The sequence below is a fragment of the Ambystoma mexicanum genome, chromosome 2q (genome assembly GCF_040938575.1).
Source record: "Ambystoma mexicanum isolate Mex_15411 chromosome 2q, UKY_AmexF1_1, whole genome shotgun sequence".
Classification (NCBI taxonomy): domain Eukaryota; kingdom Metazoa; phylum Chordata; class Amphibia; order Caudata; family Ambystomatidae; genus Ambystoma; species Ambystoma mexicanum.
The window spans coordinates 638,537,340-638,559,907 of record NC_090924.1 but is presented as its reverse complement, the minus strand read 5'-3'; the positions used below and the strand labels follow the sequence as shown (position 1 = coordinate 638,559,907).

Sequence of the window (22,568 nt, the reverse complement as noted above, 5' to 3'; positions counted from 1 at the left end):
AGTAACTTGCCAGCAAGTTTCTCTCTTGCATCAGCAGTTTCTCTTCTGCATCAGCAAACACCTAGTTAACATTGTCTACCAAAGTGCAGGGATCTGAATTCATTCCTTTCCTCATGGGACCCACCACTTGCAGGCTTATGTCTCTGATGCTGGTTGGAATTGTGCAAAGTCTCTAAGAGTGGGTTGTATTCTCCCGTTACACTGGGGTCACGGCGCTGCCTTTCCTGCCGTGCCATGTCTAGCTTGCCTGGAGGACCCGCTGGCGTTTGGGGGATCGCCTCCTTCAGGAGCCAGAGCGGCGTAGTCCTCCTCGCCGGCCCCTTCTCAGGGGGGCCGCCATCTTGCTGAGCACACGCAGGCGCGGTGGACCGGCGGCCGGTTTCTGCACATGTGCAGTTCATGGTTGCTAAGGACAACCCAACAAAGCTATGGAGCCTCGTTTCCTTGCTGAGATACTTGAGGAGAATTGACGCTACCATCTGTGCTTCGCAACTTTCCTTGTCCTGGGGAATAGACGCTGCCCCTTAGATCTTGTGCCTCTCTCTTCTTATTCTTGGCCACCCTTTAGCCTTCCTGGGTTTTCTTGTCCCTTTCCTTGAGGTCACTCTCCTTTCTACTCCGTACCCTCTGACCTGTTACCAGCTCTGGGTCCAGTCTTCCTTCATTTCCTTTTCCCGGCGGCCTGTTTCCTTTCCTATTTTTGGGCGTCCATGTCAGTATTCCCACTATCATGACACCATGTTAATACGTGGGTGGTCCCTTCTGTGGTGTTGGGAGAGGGTTACCAGTTTCTGGCTTAGTCACTGATTCACGGACTGGGTCTGGGTGACATTTTCCCTCCCACACTATCCCGGGACTGGAGTAGACAACAGCACCGGGAGGAACCTGGATCGACGAAAGACAAAAACCTCAGGTACGCAGGAAACCTGGGGGGCACATCTTGACAACTGGTCTGCATCCTGCAGATAGTTTCTGCAGTCACATATTTCGCATGTGTTTGTATCCAATGGCTTACAATGCCTGTGGACCAAGATAGGACCTTCTTCTTCCAAGCCTGATTATCCTAAGTATAATAAATATATGCAGATAATTGATTCTCTGGGCAAGGAGGTGTAGAGAAGAACCTCTTCTCACTAAAGGTGTTTTAGGGCTTAGGGCTTATCATGTTATTTATAAATCTGTTGGGCTGATTTTTCAAGAGTAGCTTGATGGCTTTCATTCTCCTGGATTCTACCTCCCTGCCAAGGCCGGTTGTGCTTGGGGCCCGCCAGATAGTCTCACTCAGCTGGAGCTGAGGTCCCCTACATTTGTCCCACCTGTGTCTTATTCTGGGATTCCGAAGTCTTGTAGGGACTTAAACTGCCCTTTATCATGGGCCCCTAGGTCCTAATGCCAAATTAGCTTCCTAAAAGCTGTGGTGCCTGGGGGATCCTCTGATTTCCTCCTCCTGGTCCTATTTCATGTAGCAGGCAGTGTCAGTCTGCAAACAAAAGTTAAGAAGCACATTCAGGGGCAAGCCTACAGGGACACCTGAACCAGTGCCCTTATCCTCCATGTACCTGTGAAGGCCCTGATGAAAAATAGAATCGTATGGTTATGGTTATATGCTAAAAACACCCACTAAAGACTCTCAAAACATCCCAGAATTGTAACTATACCAGCATCATCCTTTGCTTCCAATAATAGATGTAGCATGTATTTTTGTAAACACCTCTGTGTATATCTTCCTTACTCAATATGATATCATGTTACACTAAATTGTTGTACACCCTACTACCCAATTCCCACTTCCCAGACGTCGGGCTTTCACACAAAGAACACTGGGTCAAAAGCAATTATCCTAACACTGAGCTTGTGATAGAGTTGTCTGGCAATGAGTCTACCAATCTGGGTATTTGACAGCAATCCCTGATAATGGATAATTATCAAATATAGCAGCCAGCACCTCCAAGACACCCAGTGCCCTGGACCCATACCCAAAGACCATTAGGCCTTGCCCCTCAATCATATCCCGATTACTACCAAACCGCCCGATGTCGCCACTGGTCATGGACTGCTCCCATGCCCTTGGTGTCCCCAAGCCACCCAGTGTGACCAATTAATGTGACCACTGGGCATATTCTCTGGCCATCCCCAGTTGCACCTTTGCCAGGACAATGTGTTTAGCTATTCCGCAAGTACCCATAAGCCACCCTGCGTGACCGCTGGGAATGGCCTATTGCCTGTTCCCATGCCCAAAGGCTAATTAGGATTTTCCTAGATAGAAGGAGGTGGGTATTTTATGCATTTCTATGTATTAATCATCACTGCTCCAGCAGGGGAATGTTGAAACAGCAGAAGCATAACAGGGCCATGGCAACCATCTGACACTTACTTGGGAAAAAGTGATAACTTCACACTTTGGAGACTGCAGAAAGGGCTCTTAGACTGCAGGTAGGAAAGAAACTGAGAAAACGTGAGAGATACCAGATGAAGAAAACATAGGCAAAAGGGAAAAGAGGGGTGACTGACCAAAGGAAGCCAAAGGGTTTGATGCACCCTAATCCTAACACTTGTCCATTACGAGTGAGAAAAGCAAAACACCAAGAGGAGTATGCTCCTACATCTGAGAGTGCTGAGAGTGAAGGGAGGTATAATACCCACTCTGTATGTTTAATAAAACTTTGATATACTGACAACTATAGCTGGGGAGATCCTAATTTTAAGGCAAGACACAGAAGCCCATGCACCATGAGTGGGGAGGTGGTCCAGAGGCTTCAGGTAAAAGGTGAAGAAGGCATAGGCACTAGACCAGTAGCCACTTTAAGGATTTCCTCCAACCTCGAAATCACAAGGTAACCAATAGTGGACCTAAAAAACAGACAGACCCCTCATCCATCTGGCAAGGATGGGGATTGAAACTGGCCTGTGATGCTACCAATACCCACCCTCGCCTCAAAGGCATCAAGACACCACACCACACATAGGCCAGGGCAGTCATCAAAACAGGGAGAAGAAAAATAAACATAGAAGATGGTTTGAGTTTGTGGGTAATGTAAGGGTGTCGAAGAAGGAAGCTGACACAAGGGTGGCATGTTTATTGCTATAGACATTTATTGATAGTAAAATAACCCTCACTATCCCTATCTCTAAGTGGGGTTTCCCTGCCACAAACTAATAATAAAGGACTGTCCTGTGTCACAATCTACTTCTATCCCTTACACTACAAATAAGGAATAATATAATCCAACAGAAAGTTCCATTGGGCTTGTCTCTGCCATTGATATGAGGAAGATTTCCTTGGATGATTGGCTCTCTTCTGTAGGGGTCCCAGATACTTCTCTGGTGGTCAGTGGGCTTATCTCTACCACTGGTATGGGAACGATTTTCTTGGATGCTTGACTCTCTTCTGGTGGGATCCCGACCCTTCTCTGGAGGTCACTGGGCTTATCTCTGCCACTGGTAGTAGGAAAATATCCTCAGATGCACTCTTCACCTTCCTTTGGAACCCCAACCCTTGATGGCCCTCTGATAGGCCTTACGCTTGCCCCGGTATGAAGTGCTGACCTCTCTACTCCTACCACGTCCCTACTGGTCCGCCTGTGCTTCCCGTTACCTTCTGGGAGGTGCTTGCATGGCAGCAGTCTCTCCGGGAACTGGGATCGGTCTCCTTCCCACTTCCTGCAGAAGTCTGCTTTGTTACTGCTTCATTGGTGACTCTGAGTGCTGTGACTCCTTGCAGTCTCTGCACCGTTAGGGGACTCCGTGGTCCACCTCCGTCTGGAGGTCGTGCCACTGCTTCCTGCTGGGCTCGGTCCTACCGTCGCAGGATCTGTCACAGACTCCCTCAGCCACTCGCCAAAATCCTCTTTTCGGGTGAAGTGTGGACTTCGAAACTCCCAGATTCTCGGACGAGGAGGAAAGATTCTGAGTCCTTCTTCTCTTTCCACATAATAGGGCTTACTCTGCCCCAGTGTAATGTCAAAACCTGTTGTCTATGACTTCTTGGTATTCCTCATGCCTCCTGTGAGTCACCTCGTCTCAGCACTAGCACATTCAGTATTCCTCTGGTGTTCTGTGCTCTTCTTCCTAGCATGTAATGTCTCGACTGAACCCCAGGCACAACAGATATACATTGGTTTACTCTTAATATAGTGGTTTGAAATGGGAGGGGCTACGGAATGTCAGGGGTGTGATGTTGTACAACTGGTTGTACCCAAGGTGGTCATCCTAATGTCCCTCCCCATGAGGTCCTCCCACATTAAACCACTCCTAGGGGGAGTATTAGGTAGCAGCCGCACCTCCCTAGCCTCATGGAAAAGGCCTCCCCTAGGGGAGAAGTGACAATACCTAGTGAAACATCACATTAACAAGGAACTGAAACCCTGAAAGTACATTATACCGTCTGCCCATGTCCAAGGCCCAAATATCCAAGACCCTGTAGAAGAGTATCTGTCACAAGATGGACACCAATTGCCGTTGGGGTAGGAAGTTGTTTGGTGGTCAGTAGAGGAAAAGGCGTTGTACTGCCACAATGTCCAACATTGAGTTGTAACTGAGAATAAGGAGAGTGGCTCAGCCTGACTCCCCACAGGAGAGGGTACGAGTATGATGGGGGTGCAGGTGATGGACAATCAGGCATGTCCTTATAGTACTCTCCGACCTGTAAATATGTATTAACCTGTATGCCAGATACACTATGTAAATTAAAGAGAGAAAGCTATCTACATAGGTTGTAGGGGCAGTGACGGGATCCATAACCCATCAAGGCAACAGCGGATGCATGTTGACCAGGCTGTCATGTTTTTTTCCTGCTGACAAGAGTCCAGGTCTCGCTAGCCATCAGCAAGCCCTTTTCAAAGATCCATTGGTTCACCGGAAACCTTGGAATTCATACAGGTAGTCAGGTGCAGTGACCCTGACAGCAGGAGCTAGTGATCGGAGCCGAGCTGAGCCTGAAACAGCTTGGAGTACAATAGCAAAAGGCGTGGGCAATCTGCTAATAGCTTCAGAAGACACAGGAGCCATGACAGGGCTGGCCAGAAAGGTGCGAGGACAGCCATCCACTTGGAGCACCTCCTGATCTGAACAAGAGCCCACATAACCATGGTGAATGGGGGTGGCATACTCCCTCACACCCCATTCCTAACTGAGAGGTGTCCATGGGCAGTGGGTGATACCTCTGTCCAGTCAAAAGTACCACAGCTCTATTATGAAGTCCACCAGCCTTTTCATTGGGGTATCCACCAGCTTGTTGAGATAGTGGACGGGCCAAAAAGGATGGCAGTTCCGGCATGGCCCCGTCCAGGCTTGGGATGGCAAAGTCACGAACTAGGATCTCACAGCAAAAAGTGTGCTAGGACCTCTGAAATGTAGACCAGCCACAACCTGTGGAGGTGTGGTGATCCAGGTGCCCCAGATATTCTTGATGGTGTCTGTATCTATCATGTAATCAAGCAAGCAACTAAAGATGACTGCATGGTTACATCTCACACAGTTGTTGAGGCACCAAAACAGCTCTTTTCTGGAGTCCAAGCCCAGAGATAAAATGTCTCAGTTCACTGCAAAGCCAGGAAAGATTACCTGAATGGATGAAGAGAGGAAGCCAACAACTCATGGCAATGATCTCAGGGAGAAGGAGACTGCCAGTAGTAGCGCTCTTTCCTCCCTGTGATCAAGAGGATGGGCTGGAACCTTGGAGTGTCCACAGTGAAACCCAAGAAGTTGGCACAGTCGCTGACGTTTCCATGTTTGCACTCAAACCCAGCTTGTAGAGCAGGTCTATCATTTCAATCAGCTGCTGTGCAAGGTAGTCACTCTCCTAAGACATCAAGAGGATGTTTTCCAGATAGGTAATCAGGCAGTAGCCCCTAGACTTTGTCCTGAGCATCTTGTTGACACACAAAGGAATAGATGACAGGCCAAAAGGTAGACAAGTGAACTGTCCCAGGAGTGAATTCGGACCAAGTTGTACCTCAAGAATAGGTGATGGTGTAGCTGGACCAGATTTGAGAAGTTGGCATCCTTTAGGCCAAGCCTGACCATCTATTGCATGTGCACTAGGGTATCCCTGAAGAGGTGTAGGTCCTCCATTCTAAAATGTGCCTGAGACACCTAGGAGTTGGGGGCGGGCACATTTATGACCAGCCCAATGATCTTGCTCCTGACCAAAAATATATTTCTTCAAAAACCATAGCAGACGTCTGAGGTGTGGGCGGTGGTGGTTTTTGGCAGTCATAGCACCGCCTCATGCAAGATCAGCTCCAATTGCTTCAAAAGGAGAGTAGGTGTGGGCGGCTGAACTGGTGGAGAGTTACCAAGAGCTCTTGAAGCCCAAGACATACATAAGAACCCAAGTATCAGATGTGAACCCTGCAATGGAGCAAAATACTCCATTATGCTACCTCCAATGGGTCCGGCAAGTAGGGGTGTAGGGTCTGACCGACTTAGCCGAACACACTCTGGATGTCTTCATCTACAGAGACATCCCTATCTCTAATCCGGTCAGCACCCCCCTCTCCTGGTCTGACCACTCTCTCCTATCCTCCCGCTTTGGGCCCCTCAGGCCTCTATCTGAGCCACCTCCCGACTGATGAACGGAGTGCCAGTCGCTGCTTTTGCTTCCACATTCACCCCAGCCCCGCTTCTGGCTCTCCCTCTGACTCTGTCCTTGCTAACCTGCACCTCTCCATCTCTAATACCCTCCACATTCCGATCCCTCTCATGACGATCCACCTGAAACCTGCCTCCAAGTGCAATGGCTGGTATGATTCTGATTTTGCATCTCTGAAACGGAAGTGGCAGACCTCGAGTACATCCTCTGACAAACTGGCCTATCGCCTGCTCCAAAGGCAATATCGTTTTTCTATCCACTCCAAGGAGAGGACCCAAAGCCAAACCTGCATCTTTGGAGCCACTAACAAGACGCTGAACTTTTCAATATCTGCAAGGAACTTGCCAATCCAACTGCAGTCTGCACCTCTCCCCTTCCTTTCCAGGCTCTCTGCACCGCATTGGCCTCCCATTTCACATCAAAAACTCAGGACATCCTGTCCTCACTCTCCACCACCCCCACCTCCACTCCCACTCCTGCTCTCCCGCCTCACCTGGCTCCCCTCCCTCCACCCCCTGCACTCTCCTCCCCCCTGCCCATAGCACCTGATGAGGTTTCAAAGGTTGTCCGCTCTATGAAGGTCTCATCCAAACATGTGCTACCTTGCTCTTCTAGAACCATTAAGGACAGCATATCATCCCTTGTCGATTTATGTAACCACTCCTTTGCCACTGGATCTTTCCCTCAAGCATTCCCTTGTGCACCCTCTCCTACAAAAGCCATCTGCTGACCATTCCTGCCCCGCTAACCATTCCTGCCCTATCTCCACCATCCCCTTCCTGGGTAAACTCTTGGAGAAGTTGGTGCTCCACCAACTGATCCTTCATACTGAACTCGCTGGTTGCCTCCATGACCATCAATCTGGATTCCAGGCATCAAGGGGCACAGAAACTGCTCTCCTACACACTTGTGAAGACATGCTCACAAGTTCTGACCTTAACTCTCCTGCTGTTCTCATTCTCCTCGATCTCTCCTCTGCCTTTGATATGGTTAACCATTCCATCCTCATAAAATGGGTCTGTGATACTCTAGGCTTCACGGATCAGGCACTGGATTGGCTAACCTCTATCCTCACTAACCGCCCCTCCCAGCTGCAGCTGGGCCCTTTCTCCTACACCACTTCACTCTCTACCCGTGGCGTCCACCAGCGCTCTATTAGCATATCAATCTATCATCACCTCAATGGTCAGTGTAGTCAATTAGGCTTTGAAGCTCGGCTTTGAGTTTGTTCTGTACTGTGGAGAATCAGGGGAGTGAAGGCACGCTCTGCCCTCATGTGTAGGTGTGAGCATCTTGCTCGTCCAACGTCATCCTTCCCCTGACTGTAGACCATGATTTCAAGCTTTTACTGTCTTAAAAATACTATTTTTTAATAGACCTCGGAAGTCTTCTGTGTTTTGTTCTTACCTTCTGAACAGGAGCTGTTCTTTCACATGATTCTGTATTCCAATGTCAGCTCATTCCAACCTGATAAGACTTTTGCTGTTTGGCTTGTCTACATGGCTCATCCAACCTCGTCTGTTCGAGATTCACTTTTAATTAATATGTTTTCTTACTGCGCCACACTGCAAATGAGGTCTTCAATTTTTAGTCCAACTCTGCTATAACACATAGTGGAAACATCCATCCTTTACTCCTTATGCATTTATGTATATATTGGGGCATGCCACAATCTATTTACTATAAAGCTAGCCTTAAGAATACTTTGTCTGCTTGCGTTTCCTTTGCATCTGTAAACATGTAAACTGGCTTACTGTCTTTATCCATTTTAAGGCACTAGCTTCTTCACCTTGATCCCAAGATGTCACTTATGCTTGATACTTTCTTGATGCCTTATAGAATAACTGCAATCCCTAGTCTCTGCATCTCTTCTAGGTACGTCAGCTCAGGTCTGTATGATGTCACCATTCGCCTTGACCATTCACTTGTTCTGCTTCTTCTGGGATTTCATTCAAACAGCCATCATATTTTCTTGTATGGAGGTATGGTTTTCTCAATGGGAACCTTGTTTCTAGGATTCCTGTTGGCCTTTGTCGTTTCAACTGTTCCACATATGTCACATACTCTGGTTTCAAACATTCAGGTAATATGGGTGAAGTGGTTGAGGTGGGGGTACTTGGCTCCTCCTCTACACCTCATTTCCATTGTTATGCTGATGACACACAGCTTTCCTTCAAACTACCCTCTACTACCTCTTCTTCCTCCTCTCTCATCCCTGATTGTCTTTCCGCTGTCCAGGCATTGTGTGCAGCTAATGACCTCTGTCTTAATGCCAGTAAGATGGAGATCATTCTTATTGGGACACCTGCGCTGTGGTGTTCACCTATCCTCTGGCCGCCTTCCTTGGGCCCTTTACTGTCACCATCCCATGAAGCCAAAAACCTTGGGGTCATCTTCATCTCCTCTCTCTCCTTCACCCCTCACATCTTGGAGCTTGCCGAGAAGGCCCACTTCCAGCTTCACCTCCTTAGAGACATTCTCCCCTTTCTCACCTTTTCCCAGAAGCTCAATGTTTCCAGAGCTCTGGTCCTCTCTATGCTGGACTACTGCAACAGCCTCTTCCTCAATATCCCCCTTCCCTCCCTATGCCCCCTTCAGCTAATTCAGGATAGGGCTGCGAAATGTATCCTTGGCCTCAAGTCCAGGAACTGTATCTCTCCAGCCCTAAGATTGCTCCACTGGCTCCTGCTGGCTGCGAGGATAAAATTCAAGACCCACTACATCATACAACAAGGCTTTCTGGGCCTCGGACCATGCTATCTCCGCTTTCTCTCCCTAAATACTTCCCTGCTAGAGCCCTCCGCTCCTCTAACTCCCACTCTCTGCTTCTCAAACACTTCTCGAAGCAGAGAGTGGGTGGCAGGTCTCTCTTTTCCTCTGGTGCCGCTCTTTGGAACAGCCTCCCTTCCCCTCTCAGACGTGAGCCAGACCTCCTTAAGTTCCAGTAACTTCTCTACCACTTTCTCTTTTTCCCTTTCCTGTTTATCACCCCATGGCCGCTGAGACTAGCGGCCTGGACCTTCATGAATCTCACATGTGGCCACGCCCCTGCCCAGTTGACATCAGCACCTCCCAGCACTACCGTTGTGGGCCCCCTACCTGGCGGCTGTGCATCCCACCTTTGGGATTCCTCCGCACTAGCACTTAGCCAGCGGCGTCCACCCTTGGCTCCCCTCAGCACTTCCCTCCCTGGCTCTCACCAGCACTTGCCCATACCTTGCCTCCCCGCAACCCCCATCTCCTGCACTTCTTTTCACTGCACTTGCACGTCCGAATGGCACAACTCCTACTAGGACCATCAATGTATGTTTACTGTTTTCTTTTTTGCCATTATTTTTTACTCCCCTGTTCCTTCCCCACTTTGCCTTGTGGCACCCTGAAACACAATGTTATTGTATAGGCCCCTACCAAATGCTCAGAAAATCAAATCAAATCAAAGCAGACCTGCTTGATTTTGACTTGGCACCAGCAGCTTGCTGGGAGCAGCCCCAGAAAGGCCTGATTCGTCCGACTCTGATGCACTGGGTGAAGAATCCTGTTGCTGTCTGAAGGCTGCAGAAGTCACTTCTGCCGAAGTCAATACATGAGGGGAGAGATGAAAGCAGCAACTGGGCTCCCACACAACTTTGCAGCCCAACCAAAAGCCACTTGTAATCCAGGGCAACTACAATGTGCCACTGGGCATTGCTTGAAGCCATCCTCAGATGTAACCTTGCCATTGCCCCATGGGCAGCCTCAAGTGGCCACATTTCCTTGGGCATTGCCTGTAGCCATTCTCTAGGCACTCTGAAGTCACACTCTATGCTTACTGGGTATGGCCTGAGGCAATATTCCTGGGAACCCAAAACCACCCACTATAGTCATGCCCTGAGCCCCTGTAAACCACCCACTGTGCCCAACGAGCATGAACTGCTGCCATACCCTAGGCATTTCCAAGCCACCACTTGTGCTCACTGGACCATTGTCATGACCTTTGACTGTCCCTTGAACACTGCAAGCCACTCACGATAGCCACATGCCATGGTCCTTGGATTTGTTTAGGGTTAAAAACCATGTTAGAGTCCCACTCTTTCCCAACCCTCAGAGGGGTAGACTATGATTAAAAAAAGAACCCCACCTACACAGCATTTTTAAAGTTATATGTACATATTAAATCAGCCGAACCCTCTCTACTGTGGGGGTAGCCCAATAAGTCTGTAATATGCCTCATCACAAAGTGTTTGTAGTGCAGTGACTGATTTATGGTTGTTTTACGATGTTGTTACAGTTAGGGTTCCTTTAAATTACATAACTGGTGTTTTTTGGGGATTTTGTTTCTTGGTGCAACCATAGAATCCCTTTAAGAATTATTGTTTGCTGAATATATATATGCATACAGTGGGAATTATTGTTTTAATAAGACTTAAGGTTACTACTAATATAAAAGTCTACAAACCTCAGGAATGGCAATGTTAAGGAATACATACTCAGGCCAAGTGAAGCATCAACATAATACAAATTAAACCTTAACTCATACTACATCATTACTTCACAACACTTGCTTTACATAAAGCCTTTATGTAAGCTACCTAATATTTACCGCATATCTCATGAAGTAGTGGTCAGGAGTGATGTAGTATGAATTAGTGTTTCACTTTTAGTATAATGTAGTTTCAAATAGGTAGACACTTACTTTGGACTGAGTGTGCATGAACGCTGCCAGTGCCAATGTTTATACCCTTTTCTTGTTTACTAGCTGTAGCCATAACACATTTCTTTCACTCTGTGTGTGTGTACCTGTCTATCCAACTGTGTGTCTGTCTGCCTATCAGTCTATCTACCTATCCATCTCTTTCTCTATGTATATATGTATGTATGTATATATATATATACATATATATATATAGGTGTGTATATAGAGTTCAGTTTCCTTATACCGTGTTAGTCAATGGTACCAAAAAAGACAACAAGACAAAGGACAGAAAATGTGTGAAAAGTATATGAATACAAATGCATGCAGACATTCAGTACACTTGACAATAGTTTAAAGGGACATCACAGCTTCATGAGTCACTATCCCGAATAACAAATGTGCATTCTTTGCACCCATGCAAAACCAAAGGTCAAAAAAGATAGACCTATTTTTTCCTATGGCTCTTTACTGACACTTGACTGACACATCCCCAGCCCCATCTGCTTCTCTGATGCAATGTTATGTTGCTGAACCTTTTCCTGCACAAGCCCTAGCAGCTCTTTAAAAGCCCTGCCCCATAAGCTTGCCAGAGGATGGTTAGTGCTCCTGTTTCATGCCAGTTTTCCCCTCCCCCTCCAGATTTAGGCAAGCACACCATCAATACGAAAGTATCCTTTTCACACCACCCTTCACAAGCCAAAGGGCCAAAACAAGTTCCTCCTCTTTATTGGCCTTGCGGGATGACAATATTGAAAATGTGACCAACAGCCTGAATCATTTTTTTTAATACAAGTGTCCAACAAGTGACTTGCTGCATTTCCTGTCCCATGCGTAAACTTAGATGGGCATGGGGCCAGAAGGCTTAGTGGAAATGGATATGCAAATTACTATGCTTAAAACATACCGGCCTTGAATGCACTTTGCACATGCTATGACTGGCACTACCACATTCCTTCATGCCTCTTTGAAAGCAACCCAGCACTGTTTTCTTTCCTCCTCCTCTTACTTGCTTGCATGCCGTTTTTGATTCTGCACTTAAATCTTTGTGACTGGAATGCATGGGGGGAACTTATGAAGTGTAAGACTCCTTGCGAAGGAAACCAATCAGAAGCTGACACGAATAGATAACACATTCCAGAGGTGAATCCATGTGCTGCCCTGCTATTCCAAAAGCCACATTCTCTTCCTACGCCTGATGAAGTAATTTGAACATTACGAAAGCCTGCAAATAAATGACTTTGTTAGCCTAACCTAGGTATCATCTTGTCTATGTATATAGTCCGGGAAAGAAACAGTGTTAAAGAGACATCATGGCTGAATTGCTCTGATGAAAACCATTGAAATTAAATAAAAGAAATGTGTTAAAGGGATGTTATGGTTACATTTCTCTAATAAAAACCTTTGAAATTCAGAGTGAAAGCTTCATTCAAGAGACATTATGTTTGCAGCACAAAATCAAAATAACAAACATATTTGCCATTTGTGGTAAACTATGCAACCACAACTTCTGCCCTCACCATGCACTTCTCGGACTAACAACCAGGACATCAAAGATGACATCACAAATGGTGAACAAACGAAACTGCACCAAACAAAATAATTCAGAGTTTATATTTTTTCGGAAACATTTTGTGCAGATTCGTCGAACGGCATTAAAGTTATAAGCTGCCCAAAAACTGCTTTTCACAGAATCTTTAATTGTAGGTGTATATGCAAGAATGTCCTCAAACAATTGTCAAGTTTGCGAACATCACAGAAATGTTATGAAACATCCAAAATGTTTGCCGAAATCGGAGGAGAAAAAACACCAGATTTTTTGGGGACATATTCCACCCCACACTCACCACCCCTAATTTCCCCAGAGGCTGTTTTATTTGATAGACAAGTGTAATGTTGTGTTTTTTAATATTATCTGACCGCAATGTTTGTGCACTAAGGGTGCAGTTCGCAAATCCAACATGATGTCCATTTTGAAGTTTTGGCGCACCTCACATTTCCCAATGAACTAATCAGAGCCTTTCCGTGATGTCTGAAAACGTTGTGCAGTTCCAGAGGTTTCCGCGGACACCAAATTATGAAGTGAGTCCACGGACCAAACCAAGATATCACAGTTTTATTAACCTTCATGTTTTAACAGTTTACAAAAATCTACTGAAAGCATTAACACCAAATTCACAAAAGCATGATTTCCTGACCAGGCCGCATGCCTCACGCAAGTTTGATGCAAATCCATCCAGTGGTATATAGGCTGTAACTGTGAGCAACATGTTTTCCCTATTCAAGTGTATATGGATTTAGAAAAAAGTTTGGGATCCTCCCACAAATCTCTGTCCTCTCCCTGAAATTCACCACACTTTGCAAAAAGAATCTGAACGGTTTGCATTTTCCCCCCAATATTTCATGTGGATTCGTCAAACAGCGTCATTGTTATAATCCATCAAAAAACTGCTCTTCCCATGTGAAAGCCAACTTAACCATAACTACAGGGTTGCTATCGCTGACCCTGTGATATGTATGTCTATCTGTCTTACTATTTATGTATCTATCTCCGTCTTTCTATCATCTATCTAGCTATCTACCCATCTTAGTGCTTGCCTATCATTGTGTCCCTCCATCAGTCTTTAAATCCTTCTTTCTACACATCTGTCTGCTAGTCTGTCTATCCATGTAGCAGTCCATCTTGCTGTCTGGCTGTGCTTCATCTTTCAATCCATCAATCTGTCTGTCTTTTGTCTATCCCTCTGCCTGCCTGTACATCCTTCTTTCATCCACCCAACAGCCTATGCATCCATTGGTCCATCCATCCAATCCATTAAATCTCAATGTGTGACGATAACATGGATGTAATGCTGAATTTTTGTTTTTCTCTCCTCTTTGGTGTAGTTGCAATGGACGAGACGCATGCTGTGGTGATGAAGAATGGTGATTCTGGATGTAATGCAGTGTGTCTGCTGTTTTTGCTTTTCCATCTTTCTATTAGCAGTGGGGTGGTGGATGAGCCGATGATGCGGATGATGCGCTTAGGTGATGGCACCGTGTTAGGAAAGATTCACAGCTTTCTGCTGCACTCTGCTGGGTTTTTCGCTCACTTTGTTATGGGGAAACTGGCATGCCCTTAAAGGCAGTCAGTACTGTGTAAAGTGCTCTATAAATCAATAAATACAAATACAAATACTGGGAGAAGTTCTTTCCCTTAGTCCTTTCCATTGTTGCAACTTTTCTGCAACATGTTACCAGTGCACAATGTACCTTACAGTACAGTGCGCTTGGGTCTTCCTTTCGTTTCCAAAGGCCCTAGACTCCCTAAAGGATTTTTTGGTAGAAGTGCAGATGTGCCTTGGACAGGGCTGGTGGCAGTGTATCTTTTCACTTATATTTAACCCTTTCTTGCCATGCAAAATGCATTTACTGTGGCCTGGCTCCAAAATGGGCATGCCACAAGGTTCTTTGTCCTGTCCTTTGGCCATCCTGTCCCTTCCCCAGGTCGAGCAGTCCCAGGTCAGTCGTTATTTGGTCATGCATTTTCCCGCGAAATGTCAAGCTTTTGCAAGCTTCTGCATGCCTTGTGTGTGTGCCTCCAGGATGTGGGCTGGACTGTCTAGTTCCAATACACACCCTGGGTTTCAGAGAATCTGGTGTGCTGGGAATAACTGGGACGACTATGGTCCGTGATTGGTCCACCTCTGGTGTGCCTGTATGTGAGCAGATCTCCCATTGGGTCCTCTTCATGTTGGCACGAAGGAGATTCTGGATAAGAGAAGGCTCCAAACACCCATATCAGGTCGATCTTTTGAGTTCTCACTGAACCTAGGATGGGATCCAAGCATCTTGAAACTAAGAAGCCGAGTCGAAGAACCGCTGGTGACACGCTGGAAGGTTTGGCACCCTGAGCCAACTGTTGTCCCACAGGACCCCTCTGCATCTGATTGAATTTAGAAGGTCTGCAAAGGCCCTTCGACCCATTTGAATAGTGGGAACAACTATTCACGGCACCTTCATCTTAACTTGCAAGCAAGCTTCTTCGGAATTGTTTCTGGGCCAACCAGTGAACTTTGAAACCGCCACCGTTTCGAGTTGACACTTGAATCTTGGTAGGTCGTAAGCACTGGGTCCAAGGCACTTTCCTGCTGAGTTTTGTACGGCTAGGTGCCCTATGTCTGGAATTAGGAGAGTACGCCTGAACCAGAGTGCATGCAGTCACCGTGCCGCCCAGCCGTGGTGACGAACTTCGCAGGTGCTTTGCTAATGTGCCCCTCTGTGCCCTGAATCCTGCTGCAGTGAAACTCGCCTGATCCCTTCATCAGGAGCTGAGAAATCACCACTGTCCTGCCACGGAATCATCGCTGTAACTCAGCCTTTGAAAGCCGCAGAGCCACACAATTGCCACACTTGAACCTGCAACCGAAGTGGACTCGACCCAAAGTTTTATCCGGAGTGCTTCTTGGGTCGGTGAGTACCTGCAACCCTTACCGGTAGCCTCTGGCGCATCCATCAATGTTTACGCACGTGTCCCCTAAGGGCCACTCACCTTTCTCTAGGTAGCCTGTGCTACTGTTTTGTTCCCGACTCTCTGAACTTGTTCTGCCCTCTTGGGGAGACCTTACTCGAATAGTGGGAACTTATTCTCCACTGCCTCACCTGCCTTCCTGAGCTGCTACAGCCCCTGCAAGAGACCCCGTGTCTGCCCAACCACAGGATCAACCACAGGATTGCGTGCATCTGCATCTGAAAGTAGATTTGAGCATAAGGCTCCACTCATCTTGGGGATCGGACTGCCTCTCAGATAGGGCTGATAAAGTGAAGGACTGCCTAAAGCATATTTGCACTGTTTGCTCCCTTTCCCTTCCAGGTTGTGGATCCTTACTGTGTGCCATTCCTTTAGGCCTACTGTTGCTGTATATGTGTTTTATAATGGTGTTGTGTAGGTTTAAGTATTGCTACTGATCTTTGCTTGTGTTTGATTTAAAAGGCCTTTAATACATGTATATGTTATATACACCTGACTGGGAGTCATTGCTGTGTGTGCTCATTGCGGGCTTTCGATCACCCTCACCCCTTCTGAGACCTAGTCTTGACCGCTGCCAATTCCACCTTGATTGGTCTGGCTTGTCCAGAAGGTTACCCTGTTCCAAGAAACTAGGTTGGCTTTCTGAACCGCTGCCCACCAGGTCAGAGTTCAGAAATCCATCTTAACACACAGGATGACACGTAACAAATGTATTTTGTTGTTACACAGGCCCAAGTATACAGACACATCTTTTGATATTCAAAAGTGAATATCTCGAGTTTGGCCAATCCTATTGTTAATGTTTTTTGCACATGTGCCAGGTTAGGGCTCTGTGTGAGCAGAAAATCTTATAAATCTAAGCAGGCCTTTTCCAGATATGTCTCCTGAAAGGGTGTTTTTTTGGGACCAGAAGCAACCCCATGCAAAACCCAATTTTTCAACCTTGTTTGTCTACATGAAAATGTCCATAAAATGTCACCAAATGGGAATTGGTGGTCGGATTTGACAAGATAAGTTACTTGACAAATTTAGTGAATTTTGGATTTCCATGGACTAGGTCAAAAAGAACAGCAATGTTATGGTGGGTTTTTAAATGCATGAACAAAATCCCTCCATCTGAAATGTGGGAGAAGAATAGGCCATTTTAGCTTGCAAGCCAACTCTGGTACTCAGGTTGGAGGGTTTTGCATGCATTTTTAAGCCCACCATTATTGGTATTTGCTAAACATACCCCAATGCTCCAATCACAAAGATGCCATATTATACCTGACAGATGATTTCTGATGGGGGTGAAAGGTGTATGCGCTGTTTGTGTCTTTGAGAGCTGTGAAATGCATGCTTTTGAGCTAAATTGTACGCCCACAATGCATTGCTCAGTGGCTCTCAATTGGAGATGAACTTTCAGGGATGGCTATAGGGTGGCGCTAAGGCATGTGTGGATTGTTAACTCAAGTGGCCTATTGTACAGTCACATATAAGGCAGAAGCGTGTTTATGCTTTTTTAACCAACCATAACATTGGCAATGTTTGTGTTGCATCTGCCTCCATTCTCCCTGTACGTGTGTTGAGTGGCAATGTGTGTGATGTCAGAAGGTATGTGATGTCACTATTTGTTGTATAGGCGCCTTATAAATACTCAATAAATAAAAATAAAATATGTGCATTAATGTAGAAATCACTTACCAGCCGGGGGGCGTACATGGCCGGTAGCAGCCCGCCAGCCCGAGCCTCAATGAGGGCTGTAGGCCGATGCCGGACTGTGTGCCCCCTGCTGGGGCGTATTTGCTATTTGCACCCAGGGGTGCAAACAGTTCATTTTTTTTCTCAGGAGATTGGCTGTGCTTATTGCGTGATGCCAACCTCCTGAGAAAAAGAAAAAAAAGATGGCCGGCACCATCAGAAAAGGGACTAAGTCTCTTTTTTCCATTTCTATGTCGGCCAGGAGCACAAATCTTCAGTCCAGCAGGAAAGTGGGGAGGGGACACGGGGTAGGAAAGGGGTTTGTTTTGTTTTGGTGGGTGGGGAGGTGGTGAGGCAGCTGGGAGAAGCTCCCTGTTGCCTCTCCAAATAAATAAAAAGATAGCGCCACCTGGGTAAGGGCCTCGGGTGGCTGGAAACAGTGTCCGTAGACTGTGTATTCTCGCCAGCTGTTCCAGTAACATGATTGGCTGAGTGCCCTTCCCCGAGTGTGAATGTAGACTGCTCCTACCCCTGGTATTACACCAGGGACAGTTGGAAAATGTAGCTTGGTTAGTGGGCAACGGAAGGTTCTCCTCTTTTATGTATTTTACTTAGGATTTTACTGAATAGAGCAACATACCTTGAAGACCTACCTGCGCCTCAAGACATCATCCAATACAACAGTTTGATCTATATGCACACACACACACACCTACACGTCCACCCTCTGTTGCTACAACGTTTTTGACCACACAATTTTCAACACAGAAATATCACTTTGAACTCTGTGGGTATGGGTGGATACGGTATTGACTGACCAACTGCGTATTGCATGCTTGTTTTGTAAATTGTAGCATATATGACTTTCTGATGGAAAATGCAGTGATATATACACAGGACAGGATACACCAAGAATACCAGTGATGTGCAGTGTGTAGAAGTATGTTATGTTTTGCTAGGGTCCACATGCGTAGCTGCTTGTTTTCATCCAGAATGGGGCCAAGCTGCATTAAACCAGATGAGCAGGGTTTGTGGATCATGACTGTTTCTCTACAGTTCTCACGGTGTAACCTAACGTGTGCGTTTTGTTTCCTTTCTGGATGCCAATAGAAAGTTGGGCCTTGAAGCTGTAGTAGTGAAATGTTTTTGGAATACCTTTCATTGATGCCATAGGTCATCTAATAGCCTTCATGGAATGTGAATAATGTATATACATTTATATTACATGTGATAATGTTCCATATCACTCTTCAGGGCCTCTCTGAGTGACACCGTCAGACTTTGGAAGTCACTTCAGCAAACTGGGGAAGTTGACCTTCTGGCACTATCCGTCAAGAAATTCACCATCGAGCCCTACAAGGCAAAAAGCATGAAGGACATTGCAGATCTGTCTGCCCTGGTTCAGATTCAAGCAAACCTGAGTAACTGGTAAGGATGTTTCCCTGTAATCACTTGTGTGTCTAAAGTGAACTCTTTGGATACCGCCCCTTCCCTAGAAAAAGGGTAATTGTGCAGCACGTAATGTGACAAATGCAGAAAGGTGAAATTTGTAACGACAAATTGGTGAAAGGAAAGGAAAGAAGCAGGTTTAACAATAATAGATCACAGGATCCACTTCATTGCACAGACTGAATATTAACAGATTATTGGACCCAAGCCAGGGATCTGCAACCTGCAGCTCAACAGATGTGTTGGACTACACCTCCTATGAGCCCCCACCATAGACTAGTCTGGCTTGGGCCAATGGGATTTGTAGCCCAAAACATCTGGAGAGCCAAATGTTGCAGACCGCTGACCTAAGCAATTGTAGCAACAAAGCATTATAAGCCAGTAACCCTGTCCATGACATTGGGAAGCAAATGCTTCCTAAGGAAGTGTGCATTTTGTATTTTGCCCTTAGGATCTATTTCTTTGCCCTAATTACTGGAGTGGATTTGCGCACACTGTATACCTTTCAGTCGCAAGTGATCCGACAACAGAATAGGCCCCTTGAATCACACAAATGCCAAGGGGATCTAGGTTCCTGGATTCCCAGCAGGTGTATTTGGCACAGATGATGGTAGACTAGAAAGGTTTGTATATTATTTGGTATTTTGAGGGCTCCCCAGGGGGCTCTTACTTCATCTTTGGGGTGGCCCAATGATTTGGGTCAACAGTTCCTGTCTTTGGAAGGTGGAATCTACAGCCCCAGTGATGCTCTGAGTGCCAAGATAGAAACAATACTGTCAGCAATCCTCGCTCTTATGGGCATTCTTTTCTAGTATATTGACCCAATGAGCTTCGGGAGGCTCTGATACGGTAATGCATCTTCTTTACTCTTCGTAACACATAATCCGTATCCCACCCCTGCCCCACTCGTCATTTCCCTTTCCTGTGTCCTGCCCTATAGAGGAACGTGCAATTACCTAAATGATGTGGCCAGATAACATAACTAAGAAGAACATCACACTCTCCTATAGCAGGACAGATGGAGGCAGCTATAGGAGTTAGGAGGAAGTCAAATCGTAAGCACTTGAGCATGGACTTTGGGCAACTTTTTGGAGAGCACGTGACCTAACCAGAACCATTTGAAGGCTTTACAGTTATATTAAACAGGGTTTAGCTGTATCATAAAAAATTGTAAACATGGACTAAAGGTGAAGTCTGCATATTATTGACCATGCGTAAAGTAAATATTGGTATGGGCCAGATAGCTCCCGAAAAGCAAATTGACTTCTCCAATGGCAATAGTATTCTGCGGGCACCAAATACTGTGCCAGTAGTTAGTTTCTGAAACTTTAATGATTCCCAAAATCCTATGGTAATGTTGACCCTTTAAACCTTGAAACAGTGCCAGTGTGAGTACTAAATACACAGCATGTTGAATGGTGCTGGCAAACATTACCAGGCATAGGCAACGCCAATATATTTGGCTTTTGTATAGGCATAGGAAAGGCATTTGCCAGGCACAGCCATAATAGTCCTACCTGTTCCTAAAATGGCAAGAGCTGGCAGATCATGTGAGTAACTGAGCATGTGATGGAAGTACCTGGCAAATGCCCATTTAATGCCCATGCAAGTTCCAAAACTGTTGCGGTTGAAGAGGCTTTTTTAACAGGAATTCAGTGCAATGAACATACAGCAAGAATATGCATTTTTTTTAATGTTTATTGGTTCAACCTATTCACAAAGCATATAAACAAGCCTTTTAAACCATTTACATTTACCTTCCTCATATTTTCTATTTAAAAGAAATAATAAAACAAAAAAGAAAACAGACATGCCCTTTAGATCCTTAATTTCCTAGATTCCCTTTGAAATGATTAAAACAGCTTCTATAAATTGTAAAACTTCCAAATTGAGGCTTACTTTCTCCCCCATCAAAATCCATTCCCACCATTGGCTATCAAGTTCTATACAGCAGTTGGCTTGATGTTTCTTCAAATACTTGGATCATAGGCTTGTGAGGGCTATACAGGAAGTTACCCAATGATTTAGTTATTTAACAATTTCAGTCTTGTTGTAATGTCGGCAAAAAGAATCCTCCTTGAGGATTAATTTTCTTTCAAGTCCTACCTCGCTAGTATCGAGGATGTTAAGTCTTACTCTTAGCAGAAGATCGCGATAATGTGCAGATGTAAATTTTCGCAGATAGAGTGGAGGTTGATTCAGCCCTCTTTTCTCCATTTGCCAACAAGGCCTCAGAGGATCAAGATTCCTTGTGTGAATTGTTTCGATCCAATCTTGTCCCTTTAGCTTTTTTTTTTATCTTCATCGGATTCGTCAGATGATCTATCTCATCCAGCTCTCAGCCGGCCATGATGTTTTCAATCCTTTCTTGCCATTTTCGTACAGGAATATCAGCGCGTTCCTTTATCCTGAAGAAGATTTCAAGTGCCGAGCTCCCTTTAGCCAGTACACATTTCCGATATAGGGCTAGGGTTTTCCAAAATACAATTCCTTCTAATGATTGGAGTCTGAGTTCTTGCCTTATCACCGGCATGGGGAGGGAGTTGGGTAATCCTAAACATTTCCTCATAAACAGCCCCTCCATTGCTACCCAGTTGTTATATGGCATGCTCAACATCCCCTCTGAGCCGTAGGTTAAGATGGGAGCTACCTTTTGGTGATAGAAAGACAACTGGGGTGTGAGATAGAACTTGCCGTACTTATACAGGATTCTCATTCCCATGGTAGCCAAGCTGGTCTTTACGCTGAGGGTATTGTACGCGGAGGGTATTGTAGGGTGCACTGTCATCAGAGTTCTTGTTGATCACAACCCCCAGGTAGCCCATAGGGTCCACTACTTCCACTTTTTCTTCACCTATCCACCAGGCTCGAGCTTTATGCTTGCACTTGAGAGAAGATTGCATGATTAGGATTTTGTATTTGGATACATTGATTTTCATGTCATTGTCCTCAAAAAAGTGGAGAAAGCGCTTCATTCTCCTCTGCAGCCCTATTGATGTTAAATCCATGAATACAATGTCGTCCGCAAATAGGACCCATGATATGGGAGATCCATTTATTTTTGGTGGAAAACCCCTCACCTTTTCCTGTGATGCTCCCAAGTCCAAGATGTATAGACTAAACAAGAGAGAGGCGAGGGCACAGCCCTCCTTCAGGCCCTTGTATGTCATGATTTTCTTTGGAAGGACACCTGTACCAGCCAGTCTCACTCGAACAGAGGTGTCGGTGTATAGAGCTTGAAGTGCTGCTAGATGATCAGCTGGGAAATTCCATTTTTTGTAGCTTAGCCCATAGCTTTCCCCTATTGACGCAGTCAAAGGCCTGTTTTAGATCTAAAAAGGCCATGTGAATTCAGGCCGCTTACTCTAGCGCTCTTACTTTAAGGATCCCAAGAAGGAGGAGAGTAAAAGAGGTTCCCACCCCATTTATAAATCCTGTTTGGTGAGGATCCATCCTTCCGGAGTTACTTGCCCATTCTGTCAGATCTCGTAGAAGGTCAAGAGAAATGGGTACTCCCTATTTTTTGTTCTCGGGGGGTCAATCTTGTAAGATGGGAGAGAAATCTGGTACAAAACTAACAGGATTGCCTACCCCTCTCTTTGTCCCACATATGTAGAACAGGACAATGCACGTTATATCGCTGATAAACCTTCCAGCGGACAAACACT

At 45.8% G+C, this 22,568-nt stretch overlaps 1 protein-coding gene across 11 annotated transcripts in view; it reads left to right on the top strand.

The window, feature by feature from the left end:
* CIITA (class II major histocompatibility complex transactivator) overlaps window positions 1-22,568 on the top strand; it is an 807,875-nt gene that overhangs the window by 660,426 nt on the left and 124,881 nt on the right. For all 11 annotated transcript variants that reach the window (XM_069647820.1, XM_069647816.1, XM_069647817.1 and 8 more), the window contains one exon: window positions 18,706-18,879. In XM_069647820.1, coding sequence (XP_069503921.1) covers window positions 18,706-18,879 — 174 coding nt within the window. The remainder of the gene's footprint in view (window positions 1-18,705; window positions 18,880-22,568) is intronic.